The sequence below is a fragment of the Tachypleus tridentatus genome, chromosome 13 (genome assembly GCF_004210375.1).
Source record: "Tachypleus tridentatus isolate NWPU-2018 chromosome 13, ASM421037v1, whole genome shotgun sequence".
NCBI classification, from domain to species: domain Eukaryota; kingdom Metazoa; phylum Arthropoda; class Merostomata; order Xiphosura; family Limulidae; genus Tachypleus; species Tachypleus tridentatus.
In genome coordinates, this window is record NC_134837.1 from 102,945,462 (window position 1) to 102,969,352 (window position 23,891).

The window sequence follows — 23,891 nt, forward strand, 5'->3', positions numbered from 1 at the left end:
CAGCTTTTTCTCTGAACTCTTCAGAATAATAACTAGAATAAGTCAAAACATCATACACACAAAGTTATATGTTGTTAAAATAGATAATCTGCCTGGTGATTGTTGATGATATTTCAATCCAATTCCATATATCTTCTAAAGACCTAAACATCCAGGGGTCACATTACTAGACAAAGTGGTTTTAAACTTTGTATTGAAAGTTCTACATTTCCTATTTACAATCAACTTCGTATTTCATTTTAACAAGTAATTTTGTGACTTCTCAGAATATATCCAGTAGTGCAGCATTGGTACTGGATCAAAAGCTGTTCTAAAACACAATTTCAGATGTCTGTTATGCAAAAGTTGAATATCTGAGTGTAGCACTTAACTTTGAGACTAAAATGTTTCAGATTTCCCATTTTATTATGAAAATGTAGCAACTTCAGTTACATTAATTTATACGTGTGATGAAGAAATCTTGATTTGAATTTATTTTAGCGTTTCTTCAAATATTGAAGGAAACTGTCTTTGCTGTGGGTCATCACACAACTCTGAATATGGTTGATATACTTATCAGCCCTACTACTACTAGTATATCCAAATATTATAAGCCATTTTCTATTTCATTGATATTTTATATACAAAAAAAAGGAGAATGAGAAAGAAGATACATTTTACATACCTCTTATTTTTAAGTATGTTCCTTTTCAGTGTTTACCATGATCCTTGTAAAAATGATTAATGGCAATACTATAACTATAGCCTACGATTTATTTATTATGTCATAACTTGACGATTAATGATGTGGAAAGTAGGGTACAGATTATAAAAATTTATAATTTACAAAACATTACCTGTGTAGGCAAATGCCTAATGGCTTACAAGTGTTTACTTGTTTAAAACCCAAGCTTATAACGCTAACTCTAGCTTACTTCAAGGGCAAGTGATTAACAGTAATATCCTTGATTAATGTTACGTATAATAATTATAGTAATCATATTAATACAGTAATTGTCAAATTAAATTTAAACTATAAAGAATCATGCATAGGGTTAAGCATACCCTAATTTTAATTTTAGTGAAAAAAGATTAAACTTGTTCATGATTAAAACTGAGCTTTACCTGTTTCTTTAGCAAGATGATAAAATTTGTCTTTCCTCTGTTTACCAATCTTTACTTTTTTCCCCATAATTTGTTTAATTAAATGGACAACAAATTACCTACAACAACTACAAACAATCATACTACCACTCACAAACACGTTGATAACAAGTCTACATGTAGCATGTATCGCCATCTGCACTTAACACTGTGATGGAAAAATAGCCTATAAATATATATATATTATGGTTGAATTAACTTGTTACACAGAAAAACAAATAATTTTCGTTACGTGTTACAGATAGGGTGTTTTAAATAGTATTAAATATAACAGTTTATTCAACAATGGTAAAAGTTTTAAATACTTTTTACACAGATACGTATAACAGTATGTGTATTTTATAATGTGGTGACAGTCTTCCAGTGGATAGCGTAAGTTTAAGGGCAGGCCTGGCATGGCCAAGCGCGTTAAGGCGTGCGCTTCGTAATCTGAGGGTCGCGGGTTCGCGCCCCAATCGCGCCAAACATGCTCGCCCTCCCAGCCGTGGGGGCGTTATAATGTGACGGTCAATCCCACTTTTCGTTGGTAAAAGAGTAGCCCAAGAGTTGGCGGTAAGTGGTGATGACTAGCTGCCTTCCCTCTAGTCTTACACTGCTAAATTAGGGACGGCTAGCACATATAGCCCTCGAGTAGCTTTGTGCGAAATTCCAAAACAACCAACCAACCAAAGTTTAAGGGCTTACAACACCAAAATTCGAAGTTTGATATCCTGTGCTAAACACATCACATAGGTCAATGTGGTTTTGCTCTAAAAATAAATGAACAATTTTTAGGTAATCTGAAAACCGATTCAAGAAGTTTGCATTATACACGTATAAATCATAAAATTTCAAGTTGCATTTTATTTCATAAAATGAATTAGGAATGTTATTGTAGTTAGCGTGCAGAGTTGCAGACAAAAGGATCAGGTTTAGAAACTTGATGTCGTACACTCTCCACAATTTCACTTGTGTGGAAGTGTGTGTATGTATGTGAAGGGGAAGGTGATAGTCTATTTTTTATTTGGTTTAACAAATTCCACTGGGCTGTTGCCTTCCCCTTGATCAGCACTTTAAAATTAAGTATGAGTTCAACTTTAGTTGGTCTCTGACCTACTGTTTAATCCACATATGCATTAAGTGCTACTGAAGTTACGAAGTCAAATGTGTGTGTGTGTGTTTTTCGTATAGCAAAGCCACAAAGGGCTATCTGCTCAGCCCACCGAGGGAAATCGAACCCCTTATTTTAGCGTTGTAAATCCGGAGACATACCGCTGTACTAGCGGGGGGCGAAGTCAAATAAAAAAGTATATTTCAGAGAGTAAATATTACACATTTAAATATTTTATATTCTTTATTTTACACTTAAAAATAATTATTTTTTAAGTTATAATTTGACATATGAAAAATTCGGTCGAGATCTATACTCAATTTAGCATGAGGTGTTACTTTCTATAGTGGGGCTCGATCACAGAGACATTTTACTGTTTCAAAGAGGACTGTTTTTACCACTGTTATATGTGTCAGAGTTACTGCTTGGTTCTTCTATTAAAGTTGTGTCATTTGTTACTCTCGGACTTTATACGGATTTATTTTTTGTTTTGAGAGCACCAAGACTTTCTTTAGAAATTTCGTTATTTTCTTGCATTATCATCCTTCAGATAATGCGTGTCTTAACTTTAGTAACTTTCAAGCGAACTTTATTAAGTTTATCTAGCTTTGATGTAACAGTTTTATTTTTATTTATCTTGTTTTTTATGTCTAGTTAAATACAGTTATATATTTATTTCAATAACTTAATAACTCATAAGTTCGATAGGCTAACGATCAATATTTTTTAAAATTTGTCTTCATCAATAAGTTTAATTTGAACTTCATCATCGTATCTTGTTTCTTTTGTATCAATCATTTACATCACTACACCTGTACTTCTAAATACTAGTTCCTCACATATCTAGTTATTTCCGATATTAAGTAATTATATTTGGTTTATCAATGAATGACCACACACATGGGAGAAGGTAATGAAGTGTTAATTCTGAAATCCAATTCATATTATTACAAAGAACGTGAAAATAGAGTAAAAACTGAAGAAACTGGCTAAATATCGATTGTGTGATGAAGTTTTGGTATTAATATTAAACAATATATAGTGTTAGAAATTCGTGTTCTTGTTCTGATGTGTTATGACATAGATACAACTGATGAAATGTTACACTAGACTAACGTAATCCGTAGCAGTTGTTTATTAATCTGCCAATATAAAAAAAGTCTAAACCATTGTTGTGACTGTTCTTTCTCACCTAGCTTGAATAATCCTAGTCTATTATTGGACGAAATATCTCAACTGTACTTGAAATAGCAATAATGTGATTAACATATTGTTAAACACCTTTCTTTACTCGGTAGCTGTTGAACTATAGACTTTGGTTATAATTTTTTATCAAAATGAACGATAATGAATAGCTTCAGATTCCGTTTACTGAACGTTTACCATAACTGGAGCAATGACAAAGTATCTCAGATTCTTTCTAATGTTTTGTTTCTGGCTGATGTGAAGCGCATTGTGACATGTTTGCGCTCTTCTCACTATGGTTATCAATAGTCGATTTATGGTGTTGTAATCCACCGTTGGAGATGAAGGTATTTCAATGGATGCTTTGTCTATTTTTTGAAAAATCGAATAAAATTTTCTATTCAAGTCTTAAGGATGTTTTGTTTGTTTTGTTTTGACTTTCATGCAAAGCTACTCAAGGGCTATCTGCGTTAGCTGTCCCTAATTTAGTAATGTAAGACTAGAGGGAAGGCAGCTAGTCATCACCACCCACCGCCAACTCTTGGGCTACTCTTTTACCAACGATTAACGATGAGATTAATCATAACATTATAACGCCCTTACGGCTGAAAGGGCGAGCATGTTTGATGCGAGAGGGATTCGAACTCCCGACCCTCAGATTACAAGCCGAACGCCTAAACCCACATGGCCATGCCGGGCCAAGTTTTAAGGAAACAAGTATTTGTTGTTGGAAAGATACTTTACTTTTAGTCTTAATTCATCCGAAAAAACACTTAAAATACATTGCAGAGTTAATTATTTCGTACATCGGATCATTTCTATTTGTAACATAATGCGTTTGAAAAATTGATAAAAGTGGAAGGTAATAGGAACAAGTTAAGATTTAACTCCTCAGCCTTAAACAAATTGAAATAAGTTTTAAAATGTTGTTTCTATAAGGCATACTTTAACTGTTAATAAAATTATATAGTAGTTCAATTATCACTTATTTATTTAAACAATTGCATTAAAGGAGTTGAAATAATTTTAAAGATATTGTTTTTTAAGGCATACATTAACTGTTAATAAACAATTATATAGTAGTTCAATTATCGCTTCTTTCTTTAAACAACAAAAATTACATTAAAGGAGTTGAAAAATTGCTGGATTTAACCACATATATTTATAAAATAATAACCTTTCAATTAAAGCCTGCCAGTAGTCTGATTATTTCATTAGTACGTTTAAGAGTTTATAACGCTAAAAACCGGGTTTAGATACTCATGTTGGATAGACCACAAATAGCTTATTGTGTAGTTTTGCGCTTAGCAACAATAAACAAACAAATTTTTATTCAATGGTGCATTTTTCGAATAAAATTCATTTTAATCTTATTTATTTAGTTAACATTCTTATGAACACGATGTAGATAATCATGAGATTCTGTTGTGATACTTCCGTAAAGCTTAAACTTATTTTGCCAAACTTCTTTGTCATCACTCCTTTGGGGTGTGGATCATACTCAAGCGTAGTGGTGGTACAAAGGTTTGTATAAATTTGTTTGAACTATGAGTTAGTCTCCCCATGAATATGTTCAATAGGAATTATTACTGATGTAAGTAACCTAGGACTGTAGGATATCTAATTTGGTCTGTGTGGCGTATACACAATCCGTTTTGTTTTTATGGAGTAACCAATAACCAAATTATTCTTATGATATGTTTACGTTAACCAAGTTAGTACAGTAAAGACCTCAGAAGTTTTAAACATGGAATAAAAACGTACTTCCATGTGATACACAAATGTTTCAGTTCCACATTTTTTTTTCCATATTTATTTTATTATGGAATAAAAACGTACTTCCATGTGATATACAAATGTTTCAGTTCCACATTTTTTCCATATTTATTTTGTTATTTGCAGTATATCCCTAGTATACAAATATGCTGTATTTGCAAAACTTTATATTTATATACTAGTCTTCCTTTCACCTGGAAACACTGTATTATCGAATATACTGAAACAAATACACTACATGGCCCAAAGTATGTGAACACCCGACTATCACACCCATATGTGATTGTTAAACATCTCATTCCAAAACCATCGAATATGGAGCCTCCACTGTTCTGGGAAGGCTTTCATTAGATTTTGGAACATGGCTGCAGGGATTCGTTCTCATTCAGCCACAAGAAAATTAGTGAGGTCGGGCGAGAAGATCTGCCTCGCAGTAGGCATTCCAATTTATCCAAAAGGTGTTTGATGTGGTTGAGGTCAGAGCTCTGTGCAGGCCAGTCAAGTTCTTTTACACCAACCTCAGCAAATCATGTCTTTGTGGATCTCGCTTTGTGCATGGGGGTATTGTCATGCTGAAACAAAAGAGGGTCTTCCCAGAACTGTTGCCATAAAGTTAGAAGCACACAATTATCTAGAATGTTATTGTATTCTTTAGCATTAAAATTTCCTTTCACTGGAACTAAAGAATCAAGACCAAACCATGAAAAATGGCCCCAGACCATTATTCCTCCTCCATAACACTTTACAGTTGGCACTATGCATTCAGGCATGTAGCGTTCTCCTGGCATCCGCCAAACTCAGATTCGTTCATGAGACTGCCAGATAGTGAAGCGTGATTCATCACTCCAGAGAACGCGTTTCCACTGCTCCAGAGTCCATTGGCTGTGTGCTTTACACCACTCCAGCTTGACATAGCGCATGGTAATCTTAGGCTTGTCTGCAGCTGGTCGGCCATGGAAACCCATTTCATGAAGCTCTCGACGAACAGTTCTTGTGCTGGCATTGCTTGAACAAAGATATTTTATAATACAATCTATCCGTACAGTGTAGAGCTTTGACAAAAGCTGCTTTTCAGGTATATAGCATACAGTCTACATGCAGCCTATATCGGTAAACTTAAGAAAAAATCAACATACTAATACATATAAATTATCCTATTCTCAGGCAGGCTTGGCATGTTCAGGTGGTTAGGGCTCTCGACTCGTAATCTGAGGTTCGCGGGTTCGAAAATCCGTCGCATCAAATATGCTCGCCCTTTCAGCCGTGGGGGCGTTATAATGTGACGATCAAACCCACTATTTGTTGTTAAAAGAGTATCCCAAGAGTTGGCGGTGGGTGGTGATGACTCGCTGCCTTTCTCCTAGTTTTACACTGCTAATTTAGAAACAGCTAACGCAGACAGCCCTCATGTAGCTTTGTGCGAAATTCAAAAACAAACATACTGTATGTCATTCAAAATCTTTATAGCGTAAGTCGTTTCTTTTGTATCACATTATAAATGGTGAAACAAATTCATTAAACCTCTATTCAGCTACATCAGGATTAATAACACTTTATAAATATCCGTAATTAGTAATATTACACTATTTCAGGAATAGGCAGCTAATTATACCATTTACTTTTTCCACTTGAACACGTATTCAATACATTTTTAGATTCAGACTTCCGTTTACTTTTACAAGTTTCTTTTCAATCATTCAGTTTTAAATTTGTTTGTTCAAACTTTTTATTACTAATTTTATATATCCCTATTTACCCTGTTTAATATTTTTCTAACTCACTAAAATATCTATGGCGTAAGGTATTGAATTCAGATACAAAGATATTTTAAAAAGGTCAGCTTTGGTCCTTAACGTCATAGTTGCCTGCAATCAAGAGGTCAAAGTACGTTCACTCGACATTCCGGTTCTGGAAAAATACCCTTCAGATCTTGAATAACAATTATGCCAGTATTCACTTGGCTCGCAATCAGGACCCAATATCGTATGCCGTAATTTGTTTAAAACATGAATCAAGTACTCCTTAACAAGGTGCTGGAAATTTTCCCAGTTATATGGACCCGTCATGGCCAGGTGGTTAAGGCACGCGACTCGTAATCCGAGAGTCGCGGGTTCGAATCCCCGTCACACCAAACATGCTCGCCCTTTCAGCCGTGACGGTAAATCCCACTATTCGTTTGTAAAAGACTAGCCCAAGAGTTGGCGGTGGGTGATAATGACTAGCTGCCTTCCCTTTAGTCTTACACCGCTAAATTAGGAACGGCAGCTAGTCATCACCACCCACCGCCAACTCTGCCCACCATTGGTATCAAAACCCGGTTTCTATCATTGTAAATGCTTATGCATACCGCTGTAACAATGAGAGGGCAGTTGGGTGAGAACTATATTTACAAACAGCTTCCAAAGGCATGTATGAGTGTGCAGTTAATCACAAAGTAAGTGTAATTCTTACAGGGTGACTGCAGTTTTATATGTATTAACACATAGTTTAGAAATCTCAGTTTTTTTCTTCTTATTAAAACTAACTTAAGATCTTGAAATTCATAAACTAAAATGCATTAAGTAATTTGTTTGGTTGTTTTAGCGCAAAGATACACAATGGGTTATTTCAGTTCTGTCCTCCTTGAGGAATCGAAACTCGGACTTAAGTGCTGTAAGTTCTTAAACTTATTGCTGACATCCTTGGGGATCATTAAATAATTAAAGACAATTACTTTCTTATACCACAGAAATAGTGATTATTTATTAAAGCGATGAGGCATGAAATTATAAGATATTTAAATTTCATTATAAGAGCAGTAACTCCGCAGTGGCCTAGCGGTATGTCTACGAACGCACACTGCTGAAAACAGGGTTTCGATACCGGTGGTGGCCGGAGCACAGGTAGCCTATAGCGTAGCTTTGTGTTTAATTCCAGACAGACAAAGAGTATGAGTAGTAATATCGATAAAGAATTGGTGTCGAGACTATAATGCTATATATACATATATAATAGGCTTAGCGTACTAATATTTGATATGTCATATGAGTATTAGTAAAATAAACTGAGCACGAACTTTTAAAGAAACAAACAACTGTGAATTTATTTTCATATATTAACACACGTAGAATGTATTCTAAGGTTGTTATTTTCAGGTGAGTAGAAGAATGAGTTATATTCTATAATCTGTCTTCAACAATTCTATAACACTCACTTCAACATTTCCAAAGACATTATAAGTAGAAAATATCAATGATTTATGAAGTGTCCACAGGGTATTGTTTATACGTGAAAACAGAGTATAACAATCCTTGTAGTTTAAGATAATTTTGGTTTCACGATAAATATACGTAAAATCAATTAAAATACAGATTATTTTTTTCCCCATATTTCTTTACTCCGCTCGAAGGTTATTTAGTTAATATAATTAGATATCATGTGACCAGAAATTCTTGCTAAATCTTTAAAGTCGGATTTAATATTATGAATTAAATCCACAATGGGTCAGTGGATAGTCTGATGTGGTTTTGCTGTAAGAAAAACACAGTTTCTTTGTTTGTTTTAGCGTTAAAGCTAAACAATACTATCTACTTTCTTTCTATCACAGAGAGTCGAGCCCCGAATTTTAGCGTTGTAAATCCGTAGGCTTACAAGAGAATAAGTAAAGTCATGAAAATATTGTAAAAACACTGTATTACGAAATAAGCTTCAACATAACATTTTCGTAACAAATATACTGACATATGTCAATATACCATACAAGTTACCGTGTTTTAATGTTGTTTTAGATATCTTTATTACATATTTTAATGTTTACCGAGGCAAAACTTTTGTTTAATACATACTTCTATTCATACTTGTTTACTTTTCTCTCCACCAAACATGCTCACTCTCTCAACCGTGGGGGCGTTATAATTTGAGGGTCAATCCCACTATTCGTTGGTAAAAGAGTATCCCAAGAGTTGGCGGTGGGTGGTGATGATTAATTGCCTCACCTCTAGTCTTACACTGCTAAATTATGGATGGCTAGCACAGATAGCTTTCGTGTAGCTTTGTGCGAAATTCCAAACAAACAAAATTTATTTTCCCTCACCCTTGTAATACACTTTTAAATAATCTAATAGCGTTTGAACATTCAAACTGGCTTTGAAGAACATTCACAGGTTATATCTGTCGTTTCAAAGAAAAGTTAATAATAATAATAATAAATCATTGTGATTTTTAGAACATCACAAGAAATATCTAAGCCTTTGAGTTTACCATTTTATTTTAGAGCGTATAGATGCTTTTCCTCTAAAGTTCTACGACTTTCTAAAATATTTCGTACTCATAAAACCATTTCCATTTCAGTTATCGGAAGCAGTCATTTCAGCATATTTAACGAAACTTCTTTTGCTCAATAAAATGCCAAGAAAAAACTGGTTCTGCAAAAACATAGGTAGTAAAATTCTTAAGTCTGGGCCGCAACTGCTACGGTTACTTTGATTTACCATACGATTATTACCAGGATTTAATCTAAAACACTAAGCGAACTGTGATGGTTATACACAGTTATCACAAAACGACGAGTATTATCATGGGTACTTCTGAGATGTTATTACAAACGTCATAGTTGTGTAGTATGGCTATTAGAAGATGTTTATTACCATTGTGGTATTTAGGGTTTTGGCTCACTGTTACGTTTATGTATAGTTTTATTAGGAGTTACTTATTATCATGGTGACATTTGAGGTCTTGACTCAAATATAGTTACGTAGAGTGGTTGTTACAAGATGTGTATTATTATGAAAATGTCCGAGGTTTTCATTCAGCTGTTATAGTTATGTACAACAGTTATTAAAAGATTCTCATTATCATGATGACAACTGAGTTCTTAACCCAAACGCTATAATTATGTAGAATGCTTGTAAGAAAATGTTTATTACAGTGGGGACATCAGAGGCGAAAGCACAGCCGTTATTAGATGATGCTTACTGTCATGGAGATACATGAAGTCTGGAACAATTACGATTCTGTTAAGTTACATCTAAAGCAAGGTTTTCAAAATGACAGCCACTCTCAATAATCTTCTGATTTCTAAAGTTTTTAATTGGTGTTATTTTACTGAATTCATTATAGGATAATCTTTAACTGTCTTTGGTGTTGTAACTGTTAACAACATACCAGTGTCCATTGTATTTTTAGTTTTTTTCAACCAGAATAATTTCATTTTGTATCAAAGTAGAAAATCTTACATTCTGACTGCTTTCTTTAACGAGCAAGGTATAATATTTTTTCCTGTTATGTTTTAAAACTCAACAATTTGCTAATGAAGTTTGAAAAACTTCAATAACTCTTTTGTAGCTTATTGACTACTTTTCACAAACTCGATCTGTTATAATGTACACTAATCAAAATTGTCAACATATGGTAGGACATGGTATAAACTTGACCTAGAGTTTAACGTGCCGGATTACGTATCAGAAGGTCCATGGCTCGCGTCCTATTCTAGCAAAATCGTGTTTCGCCCTTTCTGGTTGTTAGCATATTATAAGAATGACAACCAAATCTTATAATTTGATTCGGAAAGTCCAAGAATTGGCGACAGGTGTTGTTAACAAACTGCCTTCTCTGTGGCCTATTGCTTCAAAATTAGGGATGGTTATGTGCAGATAACGCTTGCGTAGCTTTGCGTGAATATACGAAACAATTAAACATATTATTAGTTACATTTAAGTAGTGGTGTATGACAGCAGAGACTCATAACATCACTGGGATCCAGTATAACACTAAAATTTAAATAAAACAATTTAATACTATTCAGATAAGTTCAAATGTCCTCAGTGGCCTTAGCAGTGATACCGCTATACCCTTAGAGAGCACAATAAAATATCTCATTGTGTAGCATTGTGCTTAACAACAACCAAAACAGTCATTTCAAATATTCTTAGCTTGACTACAGTTGATCATACAAGGTATAGATTTACTTTTATCTTTTATTCTGTATCATATTTTATTTCTTTTAAAGAAAATCAAAACATTTTTTTCTATCGATATTTGCTCTCTTTTCCTTCTCATTCCCTGTTATGCTTCCCTGTATTAATCTCACAGAATATTCTTACCTCACCCACACAAACACACGCTAAGTGTAAACGTAAACTTACAGATGTATTGTTTGTTTAATTTCGAGCAAAGTCTTGTGTCAACAAAGAGGAATTGAAACTTGGACTTTAGTGTTATAACTTCGTAAACGTACCACTGTCTCAACGGGGGACACTTACAGATGGAATTTTAGACTATGGTAAGTATAGAACAAAAATACTAGAGCGTTCGACTCCCAGGTTCAAATCATCATTTTACCAAACATGCTCGTTCTTTCAGCCGTTAGGACATTATAAATACGGTCAATCTCACTATTCGTTGGTGAAAAGAGTTGTCGGCGGATGATGATGACTAGCTCCCTTCCCTCTGGTCTTCTACTGCAATATTAGGGACGGCTAGCGCAGATAGCCGCTGTATATCTTTGAGTGAAATTCAAAGACAAACAGACAAACCGCTTAGAAAATAGCTGATATTTACGTAAAACACGTAATTACAGTAGTATATTGATTTATCGGTAAAACGTTTCGTCTGTGCTCCTTAGTTCATTGAAAGTTGATTGACTCGAATATTTTCTGTACAAGTTATTTAATGCAAGTGTCTTATTTAGGTGTTTTTTTTTTACATAATGACTCGAGATCAACTGGTACTTTGAATGTCTTTATTCGTCTTTAATGAATGTACATTTATATGCGTTTATATCAATAACTTTATCACCAGTAAAAGATGGAAGCAATACATATATTTATATATATAATCAAATACAATATTTCTTACTTTTAATTTCTTCTTCTAAAAAAATTAAACAAGATTTTTACAATAGTACATACAAGATGTGTATTTTGGAGCAGCAAGTGTTACTCACTACATAAGCTTTTATTTCGAATTCCTTTTCCAACGTGAGTAAACTAAAATAAAAATCCGAAATAGAGAAAACTAATTTTGCTCTATAAAAGCAACATACAATATACAAGTTTAAGTAGATTTTTTCTTTTCAAAGAGACAATTTCTGTTTAGAAGGTGGTTAATTTTACTACATTAAAAAACCACAACAAAGTGTAGTTTTAAGCCCTTGTCTATGCGTACGTTAACTTTAAAGGTGTTTACGTATATAAATTCTTTACCTACTTCTTTAATGTTTTTACACATTTTAACCTAAAGTTTAAACCACCGCGTTTGCTATTTAATATTCGAGCACAAAATACCTATTTGTAAATATCAGATGCAAAGTGGGGAAACTCATCAGAAGAGAAACATATCTAATCTTGACTGATCTTGACTAACAGTTCTGGACTTCAGTTAGAATTCTGTTGAGCGTCATTGGTTTATATAATTAGCAAGTATAAGTACAGTCAGTTAATATACAAGCTTATGGGATATATATATATATATTCCCAATATTTACATTGAGTATATATCTCAAGAAAAATTTAAAATTCACATTAACATAAAGAACATGATGAAATACCCTTAAAATTAGGTGCACTACGTTCAGTACAAAAAATAAGGTTAAATCGAGATTCGACAATTCTTTCACGTCGTATTTGTTATTACAATTGCCGAAACTTTAAATAATTCATAATTATTTCTAATCCACATAAGTTAGATAATATTATAGTTTATAAGTTATATGTAATGTGCGTATTGGTAATTAAATTTACACCTTCGTACTGATAGGTGTGTGTAATGTAAATAATGAAGTTCTGGACTCCACAGTACGACAAGAGACTTATGTATATTCAATTTGTTATATGTTATAGATAAGTTTTCATGTGTTATCATAATAAAATACTTTTATATGATGAACATTTTTTGTTATTTAAAAGGACACCGCTATTAACATGTCATAAATAACCATACGCAAGTCTTATTACAAGTTCACAAATAAAAATTCGTTTTACGTAAATAGGCCGAATGAAAATACTTTGAACCTAAATTAAGAGATTTATTAAATTCATACGACTCAAAAACACACATTTGTCTGCATATATTGATACTGCTAGGGGTAGTAATGTTTTAAACTATCATATAAACTATGTCAGCACATTTTCTGTTAAATCAGTTGATCATAATTCACCTAGTTCGCTCCCATTTCCTAGTTTCAGAATAAGCTGTATTTTATCATCTCCACTATTTGTATTTTACATAAGACAAAACGACATAAACATCACATGTGCAATACGTATTCAGCACGATCTTCTCTGTGACCTTATTCCTTGCTCCTTAGTTTCATTGGTTATGTATTAGTTTGAAGAATCCAGCTCACCTGCACAAAAAACAACCTATAAGTTAACGTTAAGTCATAATATTAGTCACTAATCCTTTTTTTTCTCACGTGGTATCACTCGTAAGAGGGTCATAAGAGGTTTTTAGTGGACAATGACATTAAGCTATAATAATTGATGTTTACTGCAATACCCATGTGGTAAGCCTTTAGATACATTTATCTACGTTGGACTCTAAGATGTATTTATATTAGATTTTTAACCAGAAGGTTCCTTTGTGAGAGTGATTGTTTCCAATTTGAAGTACAATTTCCAACATTTTATAAACTGAATTCATAAAGCTCAAAATATTAGTTGCATGGTTCAAATCTCTGCAGTGGCAAAGTGTAGACAGGCCACTGAGTAACCTTGTTCTAAAAACAACAAACAAACAAAACATTTTTTCATGAAATACAGGTTTTAGCTTTGACCCATTTAATCATTTTGGAAAGGCATTAGTTGTCGGAATTAACACAGAATAACATTAAAGGACAACAAGGGATATTTTGGTCTGTTTAAGTGGTCCTACTTACTAAATTGAAATAAACACTGAAAAACTCAATACCAGTTTTTATTATTCAAATGTTTATCAAACTTTTCTTCAAACTTCCTTAATTAACAGCATCTACCACATCTCTAGGCAACCCATTCCAAAAACCAACCAGCCTCTTACAAAAATAAAGCTGTTTTAGTTGAGGACAACTTGAACACTGCCAAAATTTGCATATGTTTCATAGTCTTATCATTTTCACCAAAATTTGTGAAAAAAAAGATACATCAATAATATCAATCAAACACCTCAAGCAGACCCCCTCTAACACTTCTTGTTTAAAGAAATAACAATTTAGGAGGTCTCAAGCTATTATTGCACAAAAACCTTTCAATCCACATATCAATCTAGTTGCTTTCCTTTGAACCAGACTCCAAGTGGCACAGCAGCATGTCTACAGACTTAAAATGCTATAACTCACAATTTCAATACCTGTGGTAGGCAGATTGTTGGTATCCCATCATGTAGCATATATACATATTATTTAAACATACATGTCACTGTTAACGACAAATAAATTCTCTTCATTTGCAGTTATGTTGAAGTATTTCAATAGTTTGGCTAGTAACTGCTCTATACCAAATTCACAAATTAGTTTTAATTTATTAATGAAACATCATAAGATGTACATGGAGATCCTGTATATGCCAAAATATGGGCAACTAAGGTGATATAATTCATCACACACAAATCAACAAATGTCAACTGGTAACAAATGGTAAACTGTAGAATATAACTGTTTGATGCTCAATAGATATGGTTGTAAATAATAATTAAATTCATGTTTGTTTATCATAATTGTGCCACATATATAAACATGTCACAGAAGCTAATTAAAAGGTTTTATGTCAGGCGAGCTTTAAAAAGTTTCAAGTGTACCATTCACTATCATCAATTATGTTGGAAAATGTTATCCAACATAGGTTTAGTTTTATGCTTAATTAAATACATTAGGCCTAATCTTGAAAAGAATTAGTTTTTTATAGTATGGATACACAAATAGAAGTTCCTCTCTGTGGACTTAGCAGATAGCCCAATGTGGCTTTGCTGTATGAAAAACACACACAAATAGAATTTTTGTCCACACCATTTTTTTTGAATATGTAAATAACCTACTTTGTGACATTTAAAGTAACGGTTAAGTTAAAATATTGGAGAAATTGTATTTTTTTAATGTCATGCATTTAAACATTATATAACATAAAGGGTTAAGGGTCCCAAGGAACATATTTTATCACTTTATTAAATGTTAAGGTATTAAGGGGAAGATCACTACTTCTTTGAATAATTATTTCATAATACATGTACAATTAATCATCACCCCAAAGCAAATGATAGCATAATAACCTAAGGCATATGAAGTATTTACAAACATTTCAATTTTTTTTTTTAAAGTTAAGCCTCATTCATACCTTGAGATGGCTTGTTGAGCTCATAACTGACAAATGCTACATACCTTATTTACCCATAGTATATATGTTATAACCATGATGTGTTAAGCCAAAACAAAACACATTAAAATTAAACAAAATATGCTGTATTTTTTTAAATAAGATCCTAGGGACAAATTACAACATGGGATTATAAAATATATCCCAAAGTTTGGAGGTGACTGTGGAATAGGACCCACACTGCAGTGGGGATACACTGTCTATTAGTCTTTTATTTTCTTTAAAGATCCCAGAGTACAAGCTACAGCATGGGATTATAAAATTATAAAATACATATTTCATATCTACAAAACGTAGATTTTTCTAGAGTTTCAATTTGGAACGTGCTAAATTTGTTCGAGACTATGTAGCAAATTGAGCCCCTAGTAGCCCCTACCTTTTGTAGCCAGTCTGGTCAAGGAACGTATTTAATGTTCAACACAGTTGATAAAAGTGGTATGTTTATGCAACGTCTTACCTTATACACTAACAAAAGTAACATCTATGACGGATTCATAGATGCTGGCAGAGAATTACAATGGCAGACTTTCAGGTTCACAGAGAAAGAAAGAGTTACTGATCGGTACCGTATGTTTGAAGGCGGTTGTGTAATTGAGTGTAGAAATGTAGAGAGCGTAGTTAGATGTTGGATATATTTATTACTATAGTTATAAAGTTGTTCCTTTGTATTGATTTATTTAAGTTGTTGTATAAGTAAGGCTTCTTTAATTTTGCTTTTGTTTATGTTTGTTTCTTTATTTAGTATTTGGGTTTTTTTGTGGTTATGTTGTGTTTATTTGATTTGTAGTGTTCGAAAACGTGTAAAGGTCACCTTTTATGTTATTTGAACCTGGTTTCCATTTTTCCACTTCTTTCTCCAATATAGAAGTCGTGGCAGTTAAACATCAGCAGTAAAATAACCATCATTTGGCAGAAACTAGCAACAAAATATGACATTCAAGTTAAAACAAAATTTATTCAAATCAGTGATGTCGAGAAAACCCACTTGTAGAGAAATATCTATGTAGAAACGGCTCGTTTGGGTTGAGAAAATATTTTATGTATAGGAGCGATGTTTCTGTGGGCAACATGCTTACTTGACCCTACCTAAAATTTACCTATCGTTTTTTATTTTTTCAACGTCATCTTCCAACAGATGTTTGCTCTAAGCACTCTAGAGGATTGGGTGCATAAGATAGCTCTTTGACACCCAGAACCCTGTGCTAGAGGAACTATTACGTATTTTTATTTTAAGTACTACATTTGCCAATGAAAAAACGTTTTAACTTTACGTGTTGGCCTTGCCGTTGGAACTCGGATGTAGTCTACATTCGACTTCTGCTCGGAATTTAATCTCTTACGTTTGCTGAGCGACTTCGGATTGTTACTTCGGGTGGTCAAGTTCGTGTGGTCGCCATACTCCAAGTCAGTACTTGACCCTATAGGTCTTTCCCTTCTCAAAGAGTCGGCTCCCTTCACTGACCTGAGAATTCCGGGTTCACCTCCTTGTACCCAACACCCACCAGTATGACGAACCATCAATTCTACAGCTAACCACGCAGAGTTCCCCGCGCTGTCTGCCGACGAGAACAGTGTGCCATCCGTCAGGCCCCCTGATGCGATCCATACCATGGGAGTAGGCATTCCAACTCCATCTCCTGGACCACGCCTCCGTTCCTTCAGCTTAGAGAACACACCAACTATTCTAACTAAACCCTTACTGTGGAAAGAGGATAGGGCATATCTCCAACCTGTCCCGCATCCCCAGTCAACACAAAGTAAGTTATAGAAAATACTTACCTTAGTTTCCTTTTCATCTGTTACAGTAGAATTCCTTTGTCGTAGAAGCCTCTTGATTTTCTGTCGTATGTTTATTACTTGTTGAGCATTTTTGAGGAACACAATACACAACTTCATATGTGTAGTCAAAGTTACTATTTTTACGTTCCTGAGCCATTTGTCCTAGCACCTACACATGTGAAGTACACAAGCACACTCGCTAACCAGATTTGCATCTCCAGCGTTGGCTGGTCCGCCGTGGTTACCTCCTCCGTCGTCCACTTAAAGTCAGCGTGTGATGCTTGCCTCGACATAGTGAATTTTTTCTATGAAACCGCCATTTGTTTCCATGATTTTCGACTCTTCCGGGGCCCATCTCTTGTTAAATTCTACTTCCGATAATCGATGTTTATCGATTTTAAGCCTAATTCTTGTGTTAGTTCTAATTCTTTTCATTACCACCGGAACACTTTCCTTTACATTTTCATACACTGCCTTACACCTTGCGGACCATATCTGGTATTTACATTCACTTAAGAAAAAAGAAAAAGGAGAATTTCTGGTTGGTTTTCACAGGTAGTGGGGTATTAAAGAGAACTGTAGCGTAACTTATCAGGCCCGTGTGGAAAATATCAGATATTTTCCTCCAATATATACTCTTCAAAAAAAGAAACGCAAAAGGCAAAATATGAGACAAATTGTTAGCAAGTTTATTCCGGGTAGTTCTGTATGACATGTGTGAAATTTTGCACATTCACTGCTGAACATCCAAAGTCTGCAAAGGCGAAGTCCACGTTCACTAGGTGAAGTTTAACGTCACTCAACGTCAATAACGAGTATGCCCCCCGTGAGCATCAATAACTGCTTGGCATCTCCTGCCCATGGAAGCAATGAGATGACGAATCACATCCTGTGGAATGGCTGTCCACTCAGCCTGCAAAGCTGCTGCAAGCTGAGGTAGAGTCTGCAGTTGAGGTTGTCGCCGTCGCAGACGTCGGCCCAACTCGTTCCAAAGATGTTCGATGGGGTTTAAATCTGGTGATCTGGAGGGCCAGGGAATAAGGTGAGTCGGGCTGTGTGAGGACGGGCGTTGTCATGTTGAAAAAACGTCGTTGACGTTCACCATGATGGGTTGCACATGGGGCCTAAGAATCTCGTAGACGTATCGTTGAGCCGTAAGATTCCCTCGAATGTGCAAAAGGTCTGTTCTTTCATTGTAGCGATGGCAGCCCACATCATGACACTGCCACCACCAAATCTGTCAACATCCTGCACACAGTTTGCTGCAAAACGTTCACCTCGGCGACAGTAAACACGAGTCTTTCCATCCTGCCTACGAAGCATAAAACGTGATTCATCGCTGAAGTAAACATGCCTCCATCGTCGATGAGGCCATACCCGATGTGCCCGAGTCCACTGCAGCCGTGCTTGACGATGTTGCTGGGTGAGGATGACGCCTCTGACTGGACGTCGAGGTCGGATTCCTGCATCTCGTAGACGGTTGCGTACGGTCTGATCGGAAATCCTAATGGTTGAGGCAGTAGACGTCGCAGTGGTGGTCCTATCCCGAAGGTGACGTAACCGGATGTTGCGATCTTGTGTGGGCGTGGTCACACGAGGTCTGCCAGATCGTGGACGGTCACGAGTTGATCCATGTTGTTGGTGACGATTCCATAGCCTTGTGATGGTGCTTGGGTGGACATTCACAGCTCTGGCAACATCTGATCGAGATTTGCCTGCTTCCAAGCGATCAATGGCGTTGTTGCGTTGTGCTTCAGTAAGTCTTGGCGTAACTGTATTGCGTGTCGGTGGCTTAACACTAAGCTATGGAAACCGAGAACCCGTCACTTGTATAGGGATTTTGCACATGTTGCACTTGGAGAACATGCAGATCTCTCAAACAAATTTATTGGACACGCATGCGTTTTGGCGAAAAATCCGATGTTTTCCTCCGTTTTCAAAGCGCACAACTTTTATTGTCATTTTGGTCTGACAATCAGTGCCTTAACACGTGTAACATCACATACTCTGAGCTTGTAACGTTATTACATATATTTCTCTTTAAAATAAAAAAAATATCCCTTTTGCATTTCTTGTTTTGAAGAGTATACTTTAACGTATGCACAGTCACAGAAAGCGTGTTTTGTTGTTTCTATGGGCTGAAAGTACGGACATTTATTTGTTTTCATAACTTTATGCTTGTTTAATCTTTCTGTTGTACTAACTATGTCATGTGCTATTTTGTAATTGAGGTCTCTTCTTTTGCTTTCAATTTTTCTGTTGCTTGTTGTGGACCATGCTGTCTTTCAGTTTATATGCGAATATTGGATTACTATTTTGGCTTCTATTTTATCTGTTAAATTTTCGTATATTTTTTCTGTTAACATTTTATGTAGTTCTATTGCTGGGTTATTTATTGCCATCTTTTTCGTTTCTTCAATCATTTCTTTTAAGTAGGCTGGTGGAGTTTCTGCTCGTGGTGCTTGAGGTCTGGTTTTATTTACGTAAAATTTGGCGTTGAAACCAACTGTGTAGTTATAGAAAAGAGAACAGTTGTGTTCAGACCCCATAATTTTGCACGTGTTCTGGATCGTAACTGCTGTCAGGTAGTTGTTCAACTTGGGTAGACCTAGGCCTCCTTCGTTGGTCGGAAGATTGACTATTTCACGTGCCAGTCTTTTTGAATTCCATATGAAACTGTGTATTATCCTATTGATTTTCTTGATTTCCGTCTCTGGGGGCGGAAGTGTTCTGCCTAAATATATGATGCTTGGGTATATGACTTGTTTTATGGCTTCTGTCTTAACTTAATAAGACACCTCGTTTTCTTTCCAGTTTTCAATTTTTTTTTTCTATTTCTGCAACTTTGATTCTCCAGTTAATGGCTATTGAGTCGTATAGACCCAGCCATATTTCTAAAATTTTTATGTGGCTTTTTGAGCAGCTGATATTAGATGGGAAGTCATTTCTGATTCTCCATCTACCCAGCCAGAACCTTTTGGGTTTTTATTTATTTATTTTTGATTCACTCGCAATACGTTTCTAATGACAGCATGCTTTTTTTCATTGCTTTTTCTGTAGTTAACGTCAGGGTTACGTCATCAGCGTGTGCAAGGCACTTTTGCTGAATGCCGTGATTGCCTGGAATGTGGACTCCTGTTATTTCTGGGTCTGCGTTAACGCTACCGAGAAAAGTTTCGATTATTAAAACATATAAAGTTGTGGAGAGCGCCTGTAACTCAATTACTCAGTTACTCCTGTCTCAGTTTCTAACATGTCTGTCAAGTGTCCGTTTATATTTATTCTAGCTATCACCTTTTTATACATTAGTTCTATCCAGCTAATTAATTTCTCCGGAAAGTTATATTTCTTTAAAACATATAACATAAATTTATGATCTATTTTATCAAAGGCTTTCTCCTGATCTTGTGAGATCATACAAGTAGGAGTGCCTTTGCAATTAGATATTTGAATTATATCCCGGAGCATATTGACATTAAAAAGTATGTCTCTACTGCAGAAGTTTGGGCTGATTTTATTAATTGATCCAATACGCTTGCAGTTCTATTATATATACATTTAGTTAATAGTTTATAGTCTACGTTGTTCAGTGTAAGAGGTCTGTAATGTTTTATAAGATCCAAAGAGTCCTTCTTACACTACAGACTGATTACACCTTCCGTAAAGTATGAAGGTAACTTACTTCTTTCTAGGCTATTGTTAATCATTTCTGTAAAAGGTTTTCCTATTATACCCCAGAAACGTTCATAGAACTCCACTGGGAGTCCGCCCGATCCTGGAACTTTTTTCCTGCTGAGCCGTTTCATAACAGTAGTGATCTCTGCTAATTGGAACGACTCACCAAGATTTTTTTTTTTCTGATGAAAGGGAGGGAAGAAATTTTGTAACTTCTGCCCACTTACTCTCATCAATTTCTTTAGTAAACAACAACTAAAAGGTCAAAACATTGAATGCTCCTCCAGTGCTTTCTCTAACCATACCAGCCGTTTTAAAATATATAATTTTATCTACAAGTGGGTTTTCTCGTCATCACAGACTAACCATTAGTTTTAATTTTCAAACAGAACAAGCTATCTACTTGGATAAGAACTAAAAATTAAATCGGTGACAAGTACAGCTTATTCGTTATAATTTATTTTTATTATATTTCTGTCAGGGGCTTAAGCGATTACCTGACACATTTCTTTTTTTGTTTATTAACAAAGTCAAAATGGCCTATCTGCTGTGTCCGCCGCGGGAAATCGAACCATGTAATTTTTCGTTGTAAAGACTTACCGTTGTCATACCAGGGGAGACGTTACTTAATCAGTCTACTTTACATAAACAGATAAATGGGGTATTTTTATAAATGTTTGATGCGGGGTTCTAATAAACTGTACAAATAATGCACATTAATTAACGATTAATTTGCTTAACTGTTAAGCTGAAAAAAAGAAATAAGAAAAAGTCTTCTTACCTCTTACAAAAGTATATAAAAATGAATTATTTAGATGAATACTGATAGAAATGTTCTTTATGAGAAATAAATAAAAAAATTGAAAGAACTGGGAAAACTAGAATAAACTGAATATTTAAGTATTTAATGCAATTTACCTTCACTGCAAGTACTTATAAACTTTAAGGCAATGATTGCCTGAATCTGCAACTATAACGGTGCCTTCTGATGTCACTGCTAGGCCTTGTGGTCCATAAAGTGGACTTCCATTAGTATTAACAAAAGAGAGAAAAGATCCCCCACTGTCGAAAACCTGAAATGAGAAAACAATTTATTAGGTAAGTATAACTTACAATTTTACATAGCATAATACAACATGCTAATGTGTAACATGACTAACCGATTGATAATTATTCCAAATGTTAACGAATATTAATTCGTTCTTTAATAGTTTGAAAATAATAAAATATTTGTTGATGTAATAAATTGTTTAGTAGACCTTATATTCATAATTGTTTACATATTCTCGAGAACGTTTAGCAACTTATCTGTGGAGACACTAGATAATCGAAATTTATTACAGACTGCAAAATGCATTGCTGTAAATATAAATATAATTTAATTTCAAATATTACCGCTAAGTAATACAGTTGAAAGTGTTATTAACTTGGATAAGCGAAATAGTGAGTTTTGTGTTGATTTAACATTCTTAAATGATTCTAATCAAATTAATTCAATAAAGTTTATCTGAATAAAATATTTTTTGTTTTTTTTTACACACGTTAATTAATTTAGACAATATCATCTTTTTTTTTTTAGTTTGATCAAAATCACTCACATTAGATATTTACAGACTTTTTTTTAGAGAAAACATCCCACGTGAAAAATTTTTAGCGAACGTTAAAAATAGCATGTCAGCACTTTGTTTTTCGTTGTATGATATTTTAATAATATATAGGTTGTCGTAAATCACTGTTTTCGGCTTTATGACAGCTTCTAAAAATATAAAGATAATTAAAAATATTTTTTCTTTCTGAATTTATGCCACCTTTTAATAAAAAACGTAGTTCTGTCGATTGATTAAAAAAAACTGAGTAATTAGTAAGAAAAATTTTATTTAACAAAAACCACAAGAAAAATTATATTTGGACGTTTAGATACGTTATCACAAGTGCTCTTTCTTCTAATACGATTTATGTCTGCGGACTTACAACGCTAAAAACCGGGTTTCGATACCCGTGGTGGGCAGAGCACAGATAGCCCATTGTGTAGCTTTGTGCTTAATTCAAAACAACTAATTCAATACGGTTTTTGATCAACTTACTGATTTGTTGTATTTTGAGTTCTAACTATGTAAAGAACACAACTTAGTACCTTTACCTAAAATAAAATTGTGGCACTGCAAGTTAAACGCCACTTTAACACGATAAATCAAAAGTATAATTAGTAGCTCACAATACGTCATTGTGGCAAGATTATAAGACACTACAAATACTTTCTCAAGTTGATTTTTCTCCTTCTCTGATGTGAGCAAAAACTTACGAAATATAATCACTAAAATATGTTTCTGCATATTTTAATTTCTTTATATATATTTTTCTTCTAAAGTAGATAAGATTTAAATATTGTGTAGATGTGATTTCGCCCTAATATTCAATAAAGAAAACATAACTATGCATTTACATACATATTAATAACCTTGTTGTTCTCCTTCAGTGTCTACAATCGCACAACTAAACATAACTAAAACTAACCGAATAATTATTAAGGGTAGTGGTGATGAGGGTAATGGTTTTTCTTTATTTTGTTTGTTTGTTACTGAATTTCGTGCAAATCTACATTAGGACTATCTGCGCTAGCCGTCCCTAGTTTAGCATCGTAAGACACGAGGGAAAGTAGCTAGCCACCACCACCAAACCACCCACCGTCAACTCTTGGGCTATCCTTTTACCAAAGAATAGTGGGATTGACCATAACATTATAACACTCCCACGGCTGAAAGGACGAACATGTTTGGTGTGACAGGGATTCAAACCTGCGACTCTTAGATTACGAGTCGAGCGCGCAAACCCTCTGGCCATGCGCTTTTTTCGTTATTAATATTTACTTATTTATTTCTATATTTAAATATTTTTAAAATTTGTCACGGTTTGATATGCTA

The 23,891-nt window shown here is 34.5% G+C and overlaps 2 protein-coding genes across 2 annotated transcripts in view; both read right to left on the reverse strand.

Annotated features, from left to right (window-relative positions):
• Positions 1 to 1,288, reverse strand: part of LOC143240649 (pre-rRNA 2'-O-ribose RNA methyltransferase FTSJ3) — a 51,213-nt gene extending 49,925 nt beyond the window's left edge. Inside the window, exon 1 of the mRNA XM_076483418.1 lies at positions 1,105 to 1,288. Within this exon, the coding sequence (XP_076339533.1) occupies positions 1,105 to 1,171 (67 nt within the window). The 5' untranslated portion in view covers positions 1,172 to 1,288. The remainder of the gene's footprint in view (positions 1 to 1,104) is intronic.
• A 10,607-nt stretch (positions 1,289 to 11,895) lies between these two features.
• Positions 11,896 to 23,891, reverse strand: part of LOC143241023 (tripartite motif-containing protein 2-like) — a 67,592-nt gene continuing 55,596 nt past the window's right edge. The window contains 2 exon segments of the mRNA XM_076484439.1: positions 11,896 to 13,517; positions 21,889 to 22,043. Of these exon segments, the coding sequence (XP_076340554.1) occupies positions 21,891 to 22,043 (153 nt within the window). The 3' untranslated portion in view covers positions 11,896 to 13,517; positions 21,889 to 21,890.